The 16,667-nt window shown below is 42.1% G+C and overlaps 1 protein-coding gene across 17 annotated transcripts in view; it reads right to left on the bottom strand.

Annotated features, from left to right (window-relative positions):
- DOCK9 (dedicator of cytokinesis 9) overlaps window positions 1–16,667 on the bottom strand; it is a 284,352-nt gene that overhangs the window by 104,355 nt on the left and 163,330 nt on the right. For all 17 annotated transcript variants that reach the window (XM_044927109.2, XM_044927115.2, XM_044927118.2 and 14 more), the window contains exons 6-9: window positions 16,437–16,532; window positions 15,339–15,473; window positions 9,653–9,827; window positions 8,658–8,725 (exon numbers count right to left, since the gene is read on the bottom strand). In XM_044927109.2, the coding sequence (XP_044783044.2) occupies window positions 8,658–8,725; window positions 9,653–9,827; window positions 15,339–15,473; window positions 16,437–16,532 (474 nt within the window). The remainder of the gene's footprint in view (window positions 1–8,657; window positions 8,726–9,652; window positions 9,828–15,338; window positions 15,474–16,436; window positions 16,533–16,667) is intronic.

Here is a 16,667-nt window from a genome sequence, read left to right as displayed (position 1 = left end):
CTTAAAGTTCCTCCCAGCCCTCCCAAGGCCTAGAGTGCTTTAAAAAGAGGGTACGTCTGATAAATAGTGTTTGAAACAATTACCAAGTAAAACTTAGGCAGTAAGAAAATGTGGCTTTGCCCCAGAGCCAGAGAATAATAAAATACACGAAGGTATCAGTGATAAAACAGGGTATTCATTCATAACAGCCAATATCTCTATGCTAGATGTTACCCTAAGAGCATATTTAAATTTGGTACAACCTTAGGAGGCAGGTCTTATTTTATCCTTGTTTAAGGGAAAACACTGAGGCATGAGGGACATGTTTGGAGCAAACACTTTGCTCCAAAGTTTGCTCCAAACTCACAACACTAAATAGAAATCTGGCTTCTAGCCGAGGTTGTCTGGTTTCAGTACCGACACTCTTTAATTATTAGACCAGAAAAAATAAAATAGGTAAAGAATATAAATAGGCAAGTCAGACAGCAAAAATACCAAATGGCAAATAAACATGAAAATATGAAAAATATCACTACTAAGCAGCAGAATAGAAATTAAAGCAGAGAAACATCATTTTTTATTCCTCTGGATGCAGATAAACAGGAATATGAGTTATTATAACCTTTTGGGGAAGTACCATGGTAATATTTAAAGCGCTAAAAACATGATAAACTGTGACCCAGAAATCCCACCTTGGGGAAGTCCTAGTACTGAGATAAGAGCATGAGTTTTCAAGTTTTAAATACGTCACGATGTTTATTGTGCACTGCTTGTGTAGGCTAAAAACAGAAAATTATCTAGATGCTCGTGAATAGGGAGATGACTAAATAAAGTGTGCAGTATCCATATTTGGAATATTATGCAGCTACGGAAATGAGTATGAAGACAAAAGATTGAAGGCAGGAAGAGAAGGGGATGACAGAGGATGAGATGGTTGGATGGCATCACCAACTCAATGCACCTGAGTTTGAGCAAGCTCCAGGAGCTGGTGATGGACAGGGAGGCCTGGCATGCTGCAGTCCATGGGGTCACAAAGAATTGGACATGACTGTGCGACTGAACTGAATGATGGCAATGAGTGAACTAGACCCTGTGTGGCCCTAGAGGGACCCTTAAACAAATATTTTTAAGTGGAGCAAATTTCAGAGTAATGTGTAGATCATGAGCACATTAAAAAACAAATAACCAAAACCACTACACATGTGTATACATGTTTCCATCAGCAATTGGTTTAGTGAAGGAGAAACTATAACAGGTTAATAACATTGGTGCTCTCAGGAAAGTGGGGATGGAGGTTGAAGGGAAAAGATGAACTTTTCTTTATGTGACTTTTAATATTTTTAGTATTATAGAAAACATATTTGTTTTCACTTAAGTTCTAGTAAAGACAATGAAATAAAATAAATTTGGGTAATAAGTACTTTCACAGTCTAAGAGCCCACAAAACAGAACTGTAAAAAAAATAGCCCACAGACAATGCCGTCCAGCACTTCTCAAAGTGACAGAAACCGGCCCTACTCTTAAAAATAACCTGAGGTCAGTCCATACTGTGGATGGAAGAAGAACTCAATTGCTTCTCCCTAAATCCGGTTGCTGCCGTCCTACCCACTGTCCGTCTGATACTTTGGGTTCCACGTACAGGAAACCGAGAGGAAAATGCAGAAAGAAAAGTAACGACAGAGCCATTCTCTGTAAAAATTGACACTTCTCAGAAATCACAGAAGAGAATGAATTGTCTAAAACAAAAGCCATTCCACCCACTCCTGTAAAGCCCAAGTTTAATCACTAATGATACAGCCTGACAATGTTTTCTTCTTTTCTTCAGTTATGAACCATCCATTCAAGAGTTCCCAGAAGAACTACTGCAGAGTTTAGGCCCGGCATGCTGCAGTCCATAGGGTCACAGAGTTGGACACAACTGAATGACTGAACTGAACTGAACAGCTTAAGTTTACCTCTGAACAGGTAAAACAATCGGAGGCCAGAGTGTTGTACTTTGAGGGTGAGTCATCAGAAAAATATTCTGACTGTTGGCTCATTTAAACAGAATGGGTTGGAAATAGGAAGACTTTGCAAAATCCTTTGAAGTCAGAATATACACTTTTTAATTTAAAGAGCTGTCATGATTTGTTTCTACTACTTCCCTGATATTTAACTCCCCGGGACTACTATCGCACCCTCTGTGACACAAAGCTGCAATAAAACATTCTAGATAAGGAAGCCCAAGGAATGGAATGCCAGCTGACCTCACAAACACAACCCTAGCCAATCCCTTTGTGTTGTAACACAGTGACATAGTTTTCTGGACTAGGATACAGGGAAGGAAGCATTTATTATAATGTGGTTTAAAAACTCAGAGAAAGTGTCTGAAATTCTTTGGTTTCTAACAAATACTTGTGAGTTTGGCACCCTGATGCTTACTGAACCTCAGCGAGACTCTAAAGTCTGAAACACCACCTTCTAGCCCGTATTCAAAACTGTGGAAAATTTACCTAGGAAGGTAAATTCATTCCCTAAAAACAAGTTACACAGTAATAGGATGGGAGCAATTTTGGTTCAGCATCAAACAACGATTCTCTTTTGCAACCACTTGGGGAGACCAAATTAAGACTGAGCAGCTGTTTCTGAGTACAGCAAGAACACAAAAATAGAAAAGTTATGGAGGAAAATATAAGGAGAATGAGAGTTTTCTTCATACTATCTTTACACAGTAGAGGATATATATATGTGTGTGCATATTCATTCCAATGTTACCTAAGGTAAATGCAACCAGAAAAAAAATATTTATCAAATAAATCGTAATCAGGTTTACCACATGATCATATTACCCCTCGACACTGAAGAAGAGAAACCAATCAACTAACTTTAACTACAGTTTGCATATTTAATAAAAATGTTTATAAGACTATGTACTCTTGATACTTTAAATGCTGGTACATTTAGAACAAATACTTGGTTCTGTATTAGACAACAGAAGGAAAGGAACAGGTTTTAGGGTATACACAGTATGTCTCCATCAGAAAACAATGAAGGTGTCCAGTACTAAATGTACAAGCAACAAAAGGGCCAGGAATATACAAAATATGCCGAAAACCTGAGTCCACATCACTCCTACTGTATGTCAAGGGCCCCTGCATTTCATTCCACAATGAAATATCAACTATTTTTGTACTAAAACAACTTCCTCTCACTCACATCCTGTTTGGTTATGTCTCAGGCACAGCAGAAAACAAAAGCTGAGGCAACAGGATGAATGAAGCAGAAAGAGTGGCTACGCTGAGAGGAGCCTGCCATTAAATCACACCTTTGCCTGCCCCCATTGTTCTAGTCCTTTCTCTGCAATCCAGCTCAACGGTGGCCTGACCTCCCCACGGACTGTTTCCCACTACTGACCTCTTAATTTCCTCATCCCCTGACTAAACTCTCCCTTCTCGTACAGCTGTGGGACTCCAGCCTTGCTCCCCACCTCCCCAGATTCAGTCTCAGATTCTGCAGCTCTGGAATCCATTCCTTCTAAAATCAGGATAACCAGTGATCAATCAACCTTCCTCCTTTCTTAACAGGTACCGATGATCCCCGCTCCAGAAACACTGAAGGGAGTTGGAAACAGTCAAAACCACTCACACTCGGAGCCCTGGATGACGGAGGGGCTGAGAGTCGGGCACACAGGTGCCTGAGCCCCTCATACTGTATTTGGCCACCAACCAGCCACCTGGACAAGAGGTCTCGCGAACAGACACCTGCCCCACAGTGGGCAGGGAGGGCAGCATGCCGATGAGCGATGGCACAGCTTAAGTTTTCTTTTTCCCTTTGAAAAATTACCTTCTGCCTTTTTCTACCTTCTTTAAGTAAAATAGTTTTAGAACACTTGAGAGCTGGCATGAGGTGGGCTGGCGGGTAGGGAGGGGGAACAACAGTTAAGCCCCTTATCAGTTCAGTTCAGTCACTCAGTCGTGTCCGACTTTGCGACCCCATGAATTGCAGCACACCAGGCTTTCCTGTCCATCACCAACTCCCAGGGTTCACTCAAACTCATGTCCATTGAGTCGGTGATGCCATCCAGCCATCTCATCCTCTTTCGTCCCCTTCTCCTCCTGCCCCCAATCCTTCCCAGCATTAGGGTCTTTTCCAATGAGTCAACTCTTCACAGAAGGTGGCCAAAGTATTGGAGTTTCAGCTTTAGCATCAATCCTTCCAATGAACACCCAGGACTGGTTTCCTTTAGGATGGACTGGTTGGATCTCCTTGCAGTCCAAGGGACTCTCAAGAGTCTTCTCCAACACCACAGTTCAGAAGCATCAATTCTTCGGCGCTTAGCCTTCTTCACAGTCCAACTCTCACATCCATACATGACCACAGGAAAAACCATAGCCTTGACTAGACGGACCTTTGTTGGGAAAGTAATGTCTCTGCTTTTGAATATGCTATCTAGGCTGGTCATAGCTTTCCTTCCAAGGAGTAAGCGTCTTTTAATTTCATGGCTGAAATCACCATCTGCAGTGATTTTGGAGCCCCCAAAAATAAAGTCTGACATTGTTTCCCCATCTATTTCCCATGAAGTGATAGGACCAGATGCCATGATCTTAGTTTTCTGAATGTTGAGCTTTAAGCCAACTTTTCACTCTCCTCTTTCACTTTCATCAAGAGGCTTTTTAGTTCCTCTTCACTTTCTGCCATAAGGGTGGTGTCATCTGCATATCTGAGGTTATTGATATTTCTCCCAGCAATCTTGATTCCAGCTTGTGCTTCTTCCAGCCCAGCGTTTCTCATGACGTACTCTGCATAGAAGTTAAATAAACAGGGTGACAATATACAGCCTTGACGTACTCGTTTTCCTATTTGGAACCAGGCTGTTGTTCCATGTCCAGTTCTAACTGTTGCTTCCTGACCTACATACAAATTTCTCAAGAGGCAGGTCAGGTGGTCTGGTATTCCCATCTCTTTCAGAATTTTCCACAGTTTATTGTGAGCCACACAGTCAAAGGCTTTGGCATAGTCAATAAAGCAGAAATAGATGTTTTTCTGGAACTCTCTCGTTTTTTCCATGATCCAGCGGATGTTGGCAATTTGATCTCTGGTTCCTCTGCCTTTTCTAAAACCAGCTTGAACATCTGGAAGTTCACGGTTCATGTATTGTTGAAGCCTGGCTTGGACAATTTTGAGCATTACTTTATTGGTGTGTGAGATGAGTGCAATTGTGCGGTAGTTTGAGCATTCTTTGGCAGTGCCTTTCTTTGGGATTGGAATGAAAACTGACCTTTTCCAGTCCTGTGGCCACTGCTGAGTTTTCCAAATTTGCTGGCAAATTGAGTGCAGTACTTTCACAGCATCATCTTTCAGGATTTGGAATAGCTCAACTGGAATTCCATCACCTCCACTAGCTTTGTTTGTAGTGATGCTTTCTAAGGCCCACTTGACTTCACATTGCAGGATGTCTGGCTAAAGCCCCTTATAATGCTGTACTTTTTATATTTCAACCATGACTCAAAGTAAGAAATACATTTACATCACAACCACACACACACATATTCTCTCTCTCCCTCCATATATAAGTGTTTATATGCATGATATATAGTATCTTAAATAATATCTATCATTATTAAGGGCAGGGCACTTTAGTATTCTCTATGCAAGTCTATCCACTTTTTTATCCTGGGTCACATACTGTTGAGCTTTAGCCTGCCACAAAGAGTACGTATGTATGCTTCCATTTTTAGGAAGTTCTAGAAGAGTTAGAACTATGGTGATAGAGGTCAAAACGGTAAGGGTATCAGCTGAGATGGAGGATACAAGACAGTCTGCTGAGGTGCTGGAAATGTTCTATATGTTGACATGGGTGGGGGTTCTGTGTGTGTGCCAATGTGAAATCCAGCAAGCTATACAATTAGTGCCTGGGCACGTCATTCTATGTAAGTCCTACTTCAGTTAAAAGAAAAAAAAAAAAAAAGAATAAAACATTCAAACAAAAAATAAATGAGAAATGGAGGTTAAAACCAATTTAATTACCTTTTACCAATTAAAACAGCTTCAGCTAACTTGCTCGTTACCCACTGTTTGAAAACAGCTTCAAATATATCTTATAAATATACTCTTTAAAGAATAAATGTATGTGATCTATGTCTCCTTTAAGTCTGACAACCAAGGAATTCTAAATCATGCTGTCCAGGCAGCAGTAGTCAATATGAGAAGAAAGGAAGGCACAGCTCTTACATGTCTTCACAGGAAAAATACAGACTTCTACTTAATATTAAGCTCAAAGAAAAGCTATGACAAACCTAGTCAGCATATTAAAAAGCAGAGACATTATTTTACCAACAGAGGTCCATAAAGTCAAAGCTATGGTTTTTCCAGTCGTCATGGATGGATGTCAGAGTTGTACCATAAAGAAAGATAAGCACCAAAGAATTGATGCTTTTGAACTGTGGTGTTGGAGAAGACTCTTGACAGTCCTTTGGACTGCAAGGAGATCAAACCAGTTCATCCTAAAGGAAATCAGTTCTGAGTATTCACTGGAAGGACTGATGCAGAAGCTGGAGCTCCAATACTTTAGCCCCGTGATGTGAAGAGCTGAGTCATTAGAAAAGACCCTGATGCTGGGAAAGATTGAGGGCAAGAGGAGAAGTGGGCGACAGAAGATGAGATGGTTGGATGGCATCACTGACTCAATGGACAAGAGTTTGAGCAAGCTCTGGGAGATAGTGAAGGACAGGGAAGCCTGGCATGCTGCAGTCCATGGGGTGGCAAAGAGTTGGACACAACTGAGTGACTGAACAACAAAAACAAAGCTCAAATAATATGAGTCTTCTCTTAGGTATCCACTGTGTTCACCCAGTAAATGGACAAAGTTATGTTTTTGAATTATAGACTGAACTGCATATATTATCTGTTTCAACAAACATTTTGCTTTGAGAAATCACAAACCCCAAAATATCCAGAAACAAAAAAGCAAATCTCAATGTAAATACGGTACACAGAAGTTCATAACACAAAACAAACACATGAGCCAAAACTCTTCCAGCCTAGAAGGTTACAGCGGTGGTACTAAAATTAGCCGTAATAGGCAGGTGCTAAAGACACCGCGGTAACAGTCAAGGTCCAAAGAAAAACAATATTCTCAAGTCCCAGCCAAGGAGGTAAGTTTTATATTTTAGAACAGCTATGTTGTCTTAAAGTGAAGATCAATGTTGAATGCCAGTCTGTTTATAATGGTATATAGATAAACCATGTTGTCTATTACAGTGTTTAAGATGTGGGTGTGTAGGGTCTCTATTTCACTGTATTCTCACACACAAAAAAAGAGAGAGACAGAATAAAAAGGGAATAACAGAGGAAGAATATAAAGGGCCAAGGAAGACAAAGATATTTCTCTCATTTAAAAAGAATCATTCATAGATGCACACAAGGAGACAAGTACAAGGATATTCACTGTAGCATTGTTTGTAACAAAAAAATTGAAAATAAGAGAACTGCTAAAATAAAATGCTTACACAATGCAATAAAGGGTATGAATTCGATCTACACACCAACTTGGATGGATCTCAAAAATGAGGCTGAATTAAAAATAAAAGCAAGTACAGAAGACTACGTAATCATTTAAATAACATTTTAAACATGCAAAACACAGCTGTATATTATTATGCTAGATATACTGGTAAAGATAAGAAAACAAAAGGAAGTATCCCCAGAAGATCAATAATAGTGGTTGTCTCTAGATGAGGCTGTAAGGGAAGAAGGGAATGGAGTAAGGATGATACTTAAAAAAGGATTTCAACTATAAAGGATATTTTATTTCTTTAAAAGATATTGAAACTGAAGGAACAATACAGTAAGAAGTGTGGAATCTGGGTGGTAGGAATGTGGATGTTTTGATCTTCTCTGTGCTTTTCAGTAATTTATGAGCTTCTCAAAATTATATAAAAAAACAGGTAAAACTATTTTTTTCTTCCATTCAGAGTGACCCAGCAACAATTCATATAACTCAGGCAACCCTTTTTGGTTCAGTAACAAGATTACTAGTAATACAGATCCATCCTCTTTGGAACTGTCTCTATTAACTTAAATAAGGGAGCATATGTGTGAACACAGTAAGTAACATGTTACCATGGAAACATTTACCTGTGCATCTTGGTTATTTCTTCAATATGTGTAATGTGGCATGAAATATTATGGAGGAAAAACAAAGAATAACAAAAAGAGAATATGTCACAAGGTACTTTCTGGAAAACAAACTGAAACCCGACTCAGGTCAGTAATGGTATTCTACCTCACCAAAGACTGTGGTCAAAGATCAGCAGTAACTGCACCATGAGTTTCGGAGAAGGCAATGGCACCCCACTCCAGTACTCTTGCCTGGAAAATCCCATGGATGGAGGAGCCTGCTAGGCTGCGGTCCATGGGGTCGCTAAGAGTTGGACATGACTGAGCGACTTCACTTTCACTTTTCACTTTCATGCATTGGAGAAGGAAATGGCAACCCGCTCCAGTGTTCTTGCCTGGAGAATCCCAGGGACAGGGGAGCCTGGTGGGCTGCCGTCTATGGGGTCACACAGAGTCGGACACGACTGAAGCGACTTAGCAGCAGCAGCAGCAGCACCATGAGTTTAGCAGTTCACTACCACGTATTTTTGAAGCATTTCAACCCCATCCTATGAAGAGTGGAAGATTTAACATGGGGTTACCTTGGCAAGTTCAGGCAGGTAGCTGTCTAAACCGGAACCAGAACCTTCCAATTTGCTTTGTTCATCATCTAAAACAGTAAAAAAGATCACCCAAGTCACTTGGTAGTTGAGTGTATTTTATTTAAAACAGGAGAAGGAAAGCTCTTTCTCTTATGTGGCCTGGAACACTGTGGTTTTCAATCTGGATACCCAACAGAAACACCTCAGGGCTTTTAAAAAATGCTGATGCCTGGCCCAGGGGTGAGCGTGGAGTATTTGATGGTGGAACAGCCTGGGCAGTGTTTAAGCAGAACTGGCATTAGCTATGGACAGCAGGCCATGTGGCCACACCCACCAGGCCAACTAAAACAGAATCTCTGGTGGGACAAAGGGAAGGGCATTTGTTAAAGGTTCCCAGGCACTTCTAAGGCATAGTTAGCAGGGTTGGGAATCACCTGTCCAAAGGCCTGAAATAAAACGTGAATTGTCAAGAATGTAGCCAGATTTCCCCACCCACTGATTTAATCTGTGGCTTCTGCCCATCCTAACTCTGACTTGAAAATTCCAAAGGATATGATTAATGATAACAATAAAAACCATAATTAGCATTTTATGTGCTGACTCTTCTGCCAGGCACTTGAGATACACTATCTTGCTTAACCTTCCCACCAACCAGCAAGTTCCATTTTTATTCCTACTTTACAAGTGAGTAAACCACAACTCTGAAAACATAGGGAGCTCGCCTGAGGTCTCACAGCTGACGAAGGGTATTGCTGGGACTTGAACTCAGGTCTTCCTTTCTGCCTCCAAAGCTGTGGTTCTTCCCATTACACGATTTCCTTACACAAATGATGCCAGCGTAGGACATCCTACTGTAATGCAGACAGCCCATCTGTAAGGAGCTCACGTGTGTCCCACCTCCATGTACCTGTCAGTAATCTACTTCCTGCATCCTCTGGGGAAACGGAAGACACAGTGGAGCGTTCGCACACCTGGAGAGAGCCACACCTGCCTACCTTCATGAGAGTCTCCGTTCCGCTTTTCCTGCATCGCAGCTTCAAAGTTGAGCTGGAGAATCTTGTTCAGAATTGTGATCCACTCTTCCATTTCCACTTCACTGTCTGCTGCCAACAGGTAACTACTTTTGTCCTGCATCTTGAGCTCAAAAGCAAAACGCCTGACTTTGTTGTTCTGAAAGGGGGAAGGAGGGAAAGAAACATATTTTAGAAGAATTGGGACACCCTTGAAAATTCTTCTCTTTATTGTCTGCTGGTGAGTACTATCTCACCAGCATTTCAGATCGAGTCATTTAAAAAAGCCCTCATCACTCTCCACCTTCCCTGATTTATCTTCTTTGTGGCTTTATTTTCCCATCTGACACATTACAGGTTTTACATATTTATCTTATTTGCTGCCTGGCCCATCCAATGGAATGGGAGCTCCTCAGGGCAGAGATTTCTGTTCTTCCCTCCTTCATCCCTGTTTCTAGAACACTGCCTGGCAGGTAATAGGCCCTTAAAAAATATCTGAATGAATGAAAGTTCACTGAAAAATTTCAATTTCTCTAGCTCCTATTTTTTTTTTAATGAAGTAAAATGTGGTATCACATTTTTAAAGCAAACCATTATCAGTGGACTTCCCTGGTGGCTCAGATGGTAAAGAATCTGCCTGCAATGCAGGAGACCCAGGTTCGATCCCTGGGTCAGGAAGACCCCCTGGAGAAGGGAAAGGCAACCCACCCCAGTATTCTTGCCTGGAGAATCCAATGGACAGAGGAGCCTGGCGGGCTGCAGTCTGTGGGGTTGCAAAGAGTTGGACACGATTGAGCAACAAACACTACTAAACACTACTATTATCTACCAGTTAGGTTTGACTCCCTTACTTGGAACTTTCTCACCACTTATGAGTCTCAGAAGGTATTTAGGCACCAGGTCTCCCTTCCCCCGGCTTCCCTCACGCCCCCAGCTTTTCTGCCCAAAGTATAAAAACCGTAATCCACGTGCACTGTATTCAAAGGATGAATGTGCTGGGAGACCAGGGTTTCTGCATCTGGGCACTGCTGACTCCTGGGCCCTTTATTATGGGAATGGTCCTGGGCCCTGCAGCCTGTGTGGAAGCAGCCTAGCCTTACCCCCGGATGCCAGTAGCAGAACCCCCCAGCTGTGACGATACAAACCTGCCTCCATATAATATCAATCTTACCCCGGGGGTACAATCACCCTGGGGCCTGCACTACACAGAGGTTCAGCTCCGAGGAGTATGACACAAGACTCCTGGCGAGGACAGGGTGAGGGACGTGACGTCACACACACTGCCACCTACATGCGGGGGCCAGGCAGAGAGCTCACTCATTAAAATGCTGGCTGGTTAGCCGCTGGCCCTGGGGGCCCTCAGTGAAGGTCTCAGAGACAGGGTGGCCTCCCAAAGGTGGCTCTGAGTCCTCTACAGCATGGTTCTCAGGAGAGAGCTGCTCCCGAGGAGCACGTGGACCACCACGCCCTGGGCGCAGTTCACAGCAAGCGTCAGAGGAGGGGTTGAAGGCAGGTGTGAAAGAAGTTCTCAGCACTCCTCATGCACTTCTTATTAGGAAAATATGGTAAAAGTGGGGCTAGCAGCAGGTCTTGATTCCCAGTTATTCCTCTCTCTGAGCCTCAGTTTCATTCTCCACAAAATAAGTGTAATCAACTTCAAGGTCCTAAAATAGGGGCTCAAGATTCATTTCGGGTCTATTTTTAATTTTAGTTTAGGCATTTCTTTGAACTCACAGCATTGATCAACTAACTTTTTTACAATGTCCAAAAGCAATATTAGGAAAAAAAAACAAACCTGTAACACTTAAGCCATTAATTTTGGTGATTAGCTTACAAACAGATATGGAGATAGAAACAAATGATTTAAAAATTTTGAAGCCTTAGATACAATTCATTAAATGCAAAATGCCATCTGCCACACCTGCAAAAGGAATATAAAGGAAGTGATGGCCACTGAGCTCAGAACCTTAGAGTCTGAAATATGCTCCAGAGACAAAATGATCAGGAATTCTTTACTGCAAACCATCTATGCATTGACTCTGTACTGCAGACCATCTATGCACTGACTCTGTATTGCAGACCATCTATATACTGTGCTGAAGACAGGCATCACAACTATCTTATAAAACAAAAGTAATTATTTCTACTTTCTAAATGATGTTACCAATTATATATATTTTTGCTTAAAAAAAATTTTTTTTAAAGTCAGTGATAGAAAATTCAACTAAAACATAAATGAAAAGGTCTCTCAGCTTAAGAATACAAATGAAACTCCCACTTGGGAATCCCACACAAGAAGTTACTTCACTGTCATTGATAATGCACTCTGGTATGGCTCCCTTTATGTGCTGAATAAACATTCTTTGATATAATTTGGTTTACATAGTGGCAGCTTTCAGCTGAGGCTGGGTCACAAGCTGAGAGCACCCGTGGGCTCAATTAGCTGTTGGTGCAAAATTAATTTTCAGCGGACATTACGTGGTGCTGTCATTTCGACCTAGGGCCTAGGTACACTTTCCTGTATTCCACCCCCTTTTAAAATTTCAGTTCTGCACAGTGTTTGTGGGTTTCTGCTGTTGTTGTAACCATCAGTAATTTAAAAGACCAGGATTTAACTAAAATTTTGTATTTCTGGTTTTCCTAAAAAAAAAAACTCAGATGATCTAGCAGCCTTGAGCTGGCAGTGCCACCAGCAGCATCAGCTCCCCATTGAAGGGAGCCCTTGTGTTCCAGTTCGTCAGAGTCCCCAGCATTCCCCATTGCTTTACAAGCACGCCTCTTCTTCCACCTAACTTATTGGTTTGGCACCTGCAGCCATCTGAGTCTGGACCCGTCTGGACCCCTAACTTCCATGCTCACTGTGATGAAACAACAAAGTCTGGACTTCTTCTCCCATCATTAACTACTAAAAAACTGGGCAAAAGAGATGAAACAACTGTTTCCAGATATTTTGCAACCAGCGGTGCAGCCCTACGATCCCTGATGGAAAGGAAACGAATGAGGTGAGCCCTACCAGCACCTTAGCTCTCTGCCTGGACCCTGGGAAGGTGAGCCTGAACAGAGTCCAACAGTTCTGCTGACTGAAGAGACTGCCCAGAGTTCACAAGATGTAGGTGGACAGAACACGCAGGACAGAGTCTCCAGAACAAGAACAGAGTTCTCATCACACACAGACAACAGAGACCCAAACTTAGTAAACACATTCATTGTGTGGTTTCTATTTATATGTTATGCTTCACCAAAAAAGCTACTCAAAAAAAAACAAAGCCAAGACAATAACCTAAACTTCAGGTTACCATCCATAAGGGATAAAGAGAAGATCAATAGGGAGTAAGAATGGCATCAGACTCCAAAAATAACACTAGCACCTAGAAGACAATGGAAGATCTTCAATGTCTAAGGTAAATTTCACCTTGGATTTTGATACCCAGCCAAACTGTCAATCAAGTATGAATGCAAAGCTAAAGGTGTCTGTAGACAGACTAACTCAAAAAACTAAGATCCTATGAATAATTTCCCAGGAAGCAATTGGAGGATGTGTTCCTCTCAAGTAAGAAAGCAAAGGGTGAAAGAAGATGACACAGGATCCTGAAAACAGGGACTCCGACACAGGGAGGAAGGCAAAGGGAATTTCCAGAATGGTGACTGTAGAGAGTCACCATCTAATTTGAACTGGTTCAGATTAGAGCAGTTAGGAGGGCTGCAGGAGCTGAAATCCTCTCTAGCATTACATAACGTCCACAGTTGATGAACAAAGAGAAGCAAACACTCCTTATCTAGCAATATGGACATAGAGCCCAGAAAAAATTTTAAAATAGTGGGAAAAGTTGAAAATGATCATTTCAGGGAGTGGGGAGTAGGCAAAGTGAGGGTGATGCTGGCAGGAATGCACCTCTAGTGCTTCCTCTCTGTGCTCTTTGACATTTAAACCAAATGAACGTACTATTTTGGATGAGAACAAAATTTAATTCTAAATAAACATGTGAATACATAAGCAAGGGCCAAACCAGAGAGCTGTGTCTCTAACCTTAGTCACACTGGCCCCACAAAACAACCCTTCTTAAAGGACCGAGCTTTGGGCCGATGTCATCAGCAGATACTGACTCATTTTAAGGAAGCACTCTCTGATCACGGTGACTGCGTCTATTGTGAGGAATCGTCAAGGAGATTGTTCATTAATCACACAGTGCCCTCTGTATGAGGGCCCCCAAGAGAAATGTCTGAATGGGCTTCATTCTGAGATTACTCGGGCAGCTTCTGACTAATTGGGTTGTTTGTATCTACAGACACTGTGCCACCAAACGGGTCTCTGAGCTAGAAAGCGCAGAGCTGGTGTGTCACCCACCCATAGCAGGCGTTAGTTCTTTAAAATATATGCTTTTCCCTCAAATTAATCCTACCTCATCTCTTCCCTACTCTGACTCCTGGTTCACCTTTCACACCCACTTTAAATGTATAATATCCTATATTTTTGGTTTTCCTTGTAAATTGCTACCTTAGATCCTCCTGGGAAATGGGAGGGGAGGGGATAAGTGGATGGATGGATGAACGTGCAGATGGAGAAACTGCCAACCTGCTTTCAAAGGCAGTTCCGCACAGGTATGGAAGGAACCACATCAAACTGTTAACGGCAGCTCTTTGAGAAAGGGAAAGATGGGGGCCAACGGGGACTTCTGCATTACCTGTACTGTCTAATCTTCTATAATATTAACATGCTCATGTACTGCGTGAGTGCTAAGTCACTCCAGTCTGTGACCCTATGGACTGTAACCCATCAGGCTCCTCTGTCCATGGGATCCTCCAGGCAAATATACTGGAGTGGGTTTCCATGTCCTTCACCAGGGCACCTTCCTGACCCAGGGATCGAACCCATGTCTCTTACATCTCCTGCACTGGCAGGCGGGTTCTTTACCACTAGTGCCATCTATTATGTATAATTAAAATAACGTTTAAGATTCACTCTACAACTATAACAGCACTTATGGCAGCAAAAATACCTAATATTGGCTGATGCTTAGCAAGTGCCAGCCCTGTTCTGAGCTCTTTACATGTATTGATTAATCCTCTCCATAACCACATTCAGTGCTACCACTATCCCCATTTAACAAACAAGGAAACTGAGGTACAGAGAAGTTAAATCATATCTCCAAGGTTACAGAGCTGGTCAGTGGCAGAATGGGGATATGAACTCAGTCTGCACCTGAAACCCAACCTCTTGATCCATATATACTACTCTGCCATGGATATTATGATGATAAAAGTCATCACTGAGATGGTAAGAACTGTCCCGAATATTTCCAAGTTAATTCATCTAATCCTTTAACTCATTTACCCTATTAAGGAAATATTATCATTATCTGAATTTTGCATATAAACAAACTTCAGTCAATAGCTGGTCCAAGGTCACACAGTTAAAAAGTGGATGAGCCAGGTTTTAAGAAGAAAAACATTTGCCAGAGCACTCGGGCCTCCTACAACATAATTCCACCTGTCGCGCATCCACTGTCTTCTAAACTGATGAAAAACAAACCCTTACTCAATTTTTACATCTGCCATTATATTTCTACCACAAATATAGCCATTTTTGGAAGTGTTTGCTTAAATCTGCTAATTCATAAATAGTATTTTTACAAATGAGAAAACTCAATGATAAAACTTGTTTCATATTTACCTGAACCACACCCATACAGGAATCGAGAAATATTGATCCTTTTGGTTCCTTGGAGATCTTTTCATCTTTATAAAAATTCAAATTGTAGGACCCATCACCAAGTTGAATCAGGTGGAAAAATCGTCTTTTAAATGACTGAGAGAAAAATATACACACAGTGATTGTTTCAAAACGAAAGAAGCCACAATCTCTCTCAATAACTCACAATGATGCCCTGATGTAAAAACCATTTCAGTTCTCTCCAAAACAAATCTCATTCTGGCCAGCGCCCAGGTAGCTGGGTGAGTTAAGACTCTCCATCGCATCTAATAATTTCCCTGCATTTAAATTCTGAGGGGCTGGTTCACTTAACATTCCTGGGTCATTTTTCTCACCCAGAGAATCAGAGATTTTTACATAACCACCCAGAATCGGGGCAGTGCGTTCTGATTTGGGATGCAGCTGGAAAGGATGGAAACTTTCTCAAATCCCCAGGGTTTCTCGCCCAGAGTAGAAAGTGTTCTCGGCCTCACGATACTGGACGACTTTTCAGCCTCAGGGTTACGACAGTCAGCATTTCCCCTGATTTAATTTTCTCTCCTGCCCATCCCACCTCCCTTCCATTGCTTCTCTTTACTATTAATTCTGGTCTTTCTCTGCTCCTACTTCTCTCCTGGACAGTTTTTACACTAGTTTTACTTTTCTCTTGGCAGCCTCCTTTCCAACTTAACCATATTCCCTTTAGTCACTGATTTCCACTTTTCTTGATTTTGTTGCAGGAAAGCAAAATTGCTTAGGTGTAGCCCCTTGGTGATGCTCTGCGAGATACTGAGTACCCCTTTTGTAATCAACACAGAGAAAGAAAGGCTATATGGTGACTGCTCCTTCACACCAGCCTCCCAATAATCTTGTCACACTGGTGGTCGGAGGGTGACAAGTGGAGGGGGTAGAAACTGTACCAGTGAGGGTTGATCACCGATCACCAGGGAAGCATCTAATTAACCAGACAATGTCACTTTTGTTGGGAAGAACAGCATCCCCATTCATCTTGAGCATCATTCCAAGACCTACAGCAGAAAGGGCTTAATCAGGGGAGAGCAGGGTGGTGGGCCTCCTTACCCTCATGGTCACGCTGATTGCACTGTTCATGTTGCCTTTGTACAGCCAGCCATGCTTGGTGATCCCACCCTTCTGAGAGCCGAGGGAGGCGGCATCCTAGGAGAGAAGGACACCACCAGTCAATCTCCCATTATCACAGATGGTAGATCCGTTCAATTCATGCCAGGTGGCCCCTCACTCCTTTACTGGAATCCGCCTGGCACTTATACCTACTAAGTTCACTTACCAGTA

This window comes from Bubalus bubalis, chromosome 13 (genome assembly GCF_019923935.1).
Source record: "Bubalus bubalis isolate 160015118507 breed Murrah chromosome 13, NDDB_SH_1, whole genome shotgun sequence".
NCBI classification, from domain to species: Eukaryota; Metazoa; Chordata; class Mammalia; order Artiodactyla; family Bovidae; genus Bubalus; species Bubalus bubalis.
Note: the sequence above shows the minus strand (reverse complement) of the source record. Positions and strands in the feature narration are given on the sequence as shown.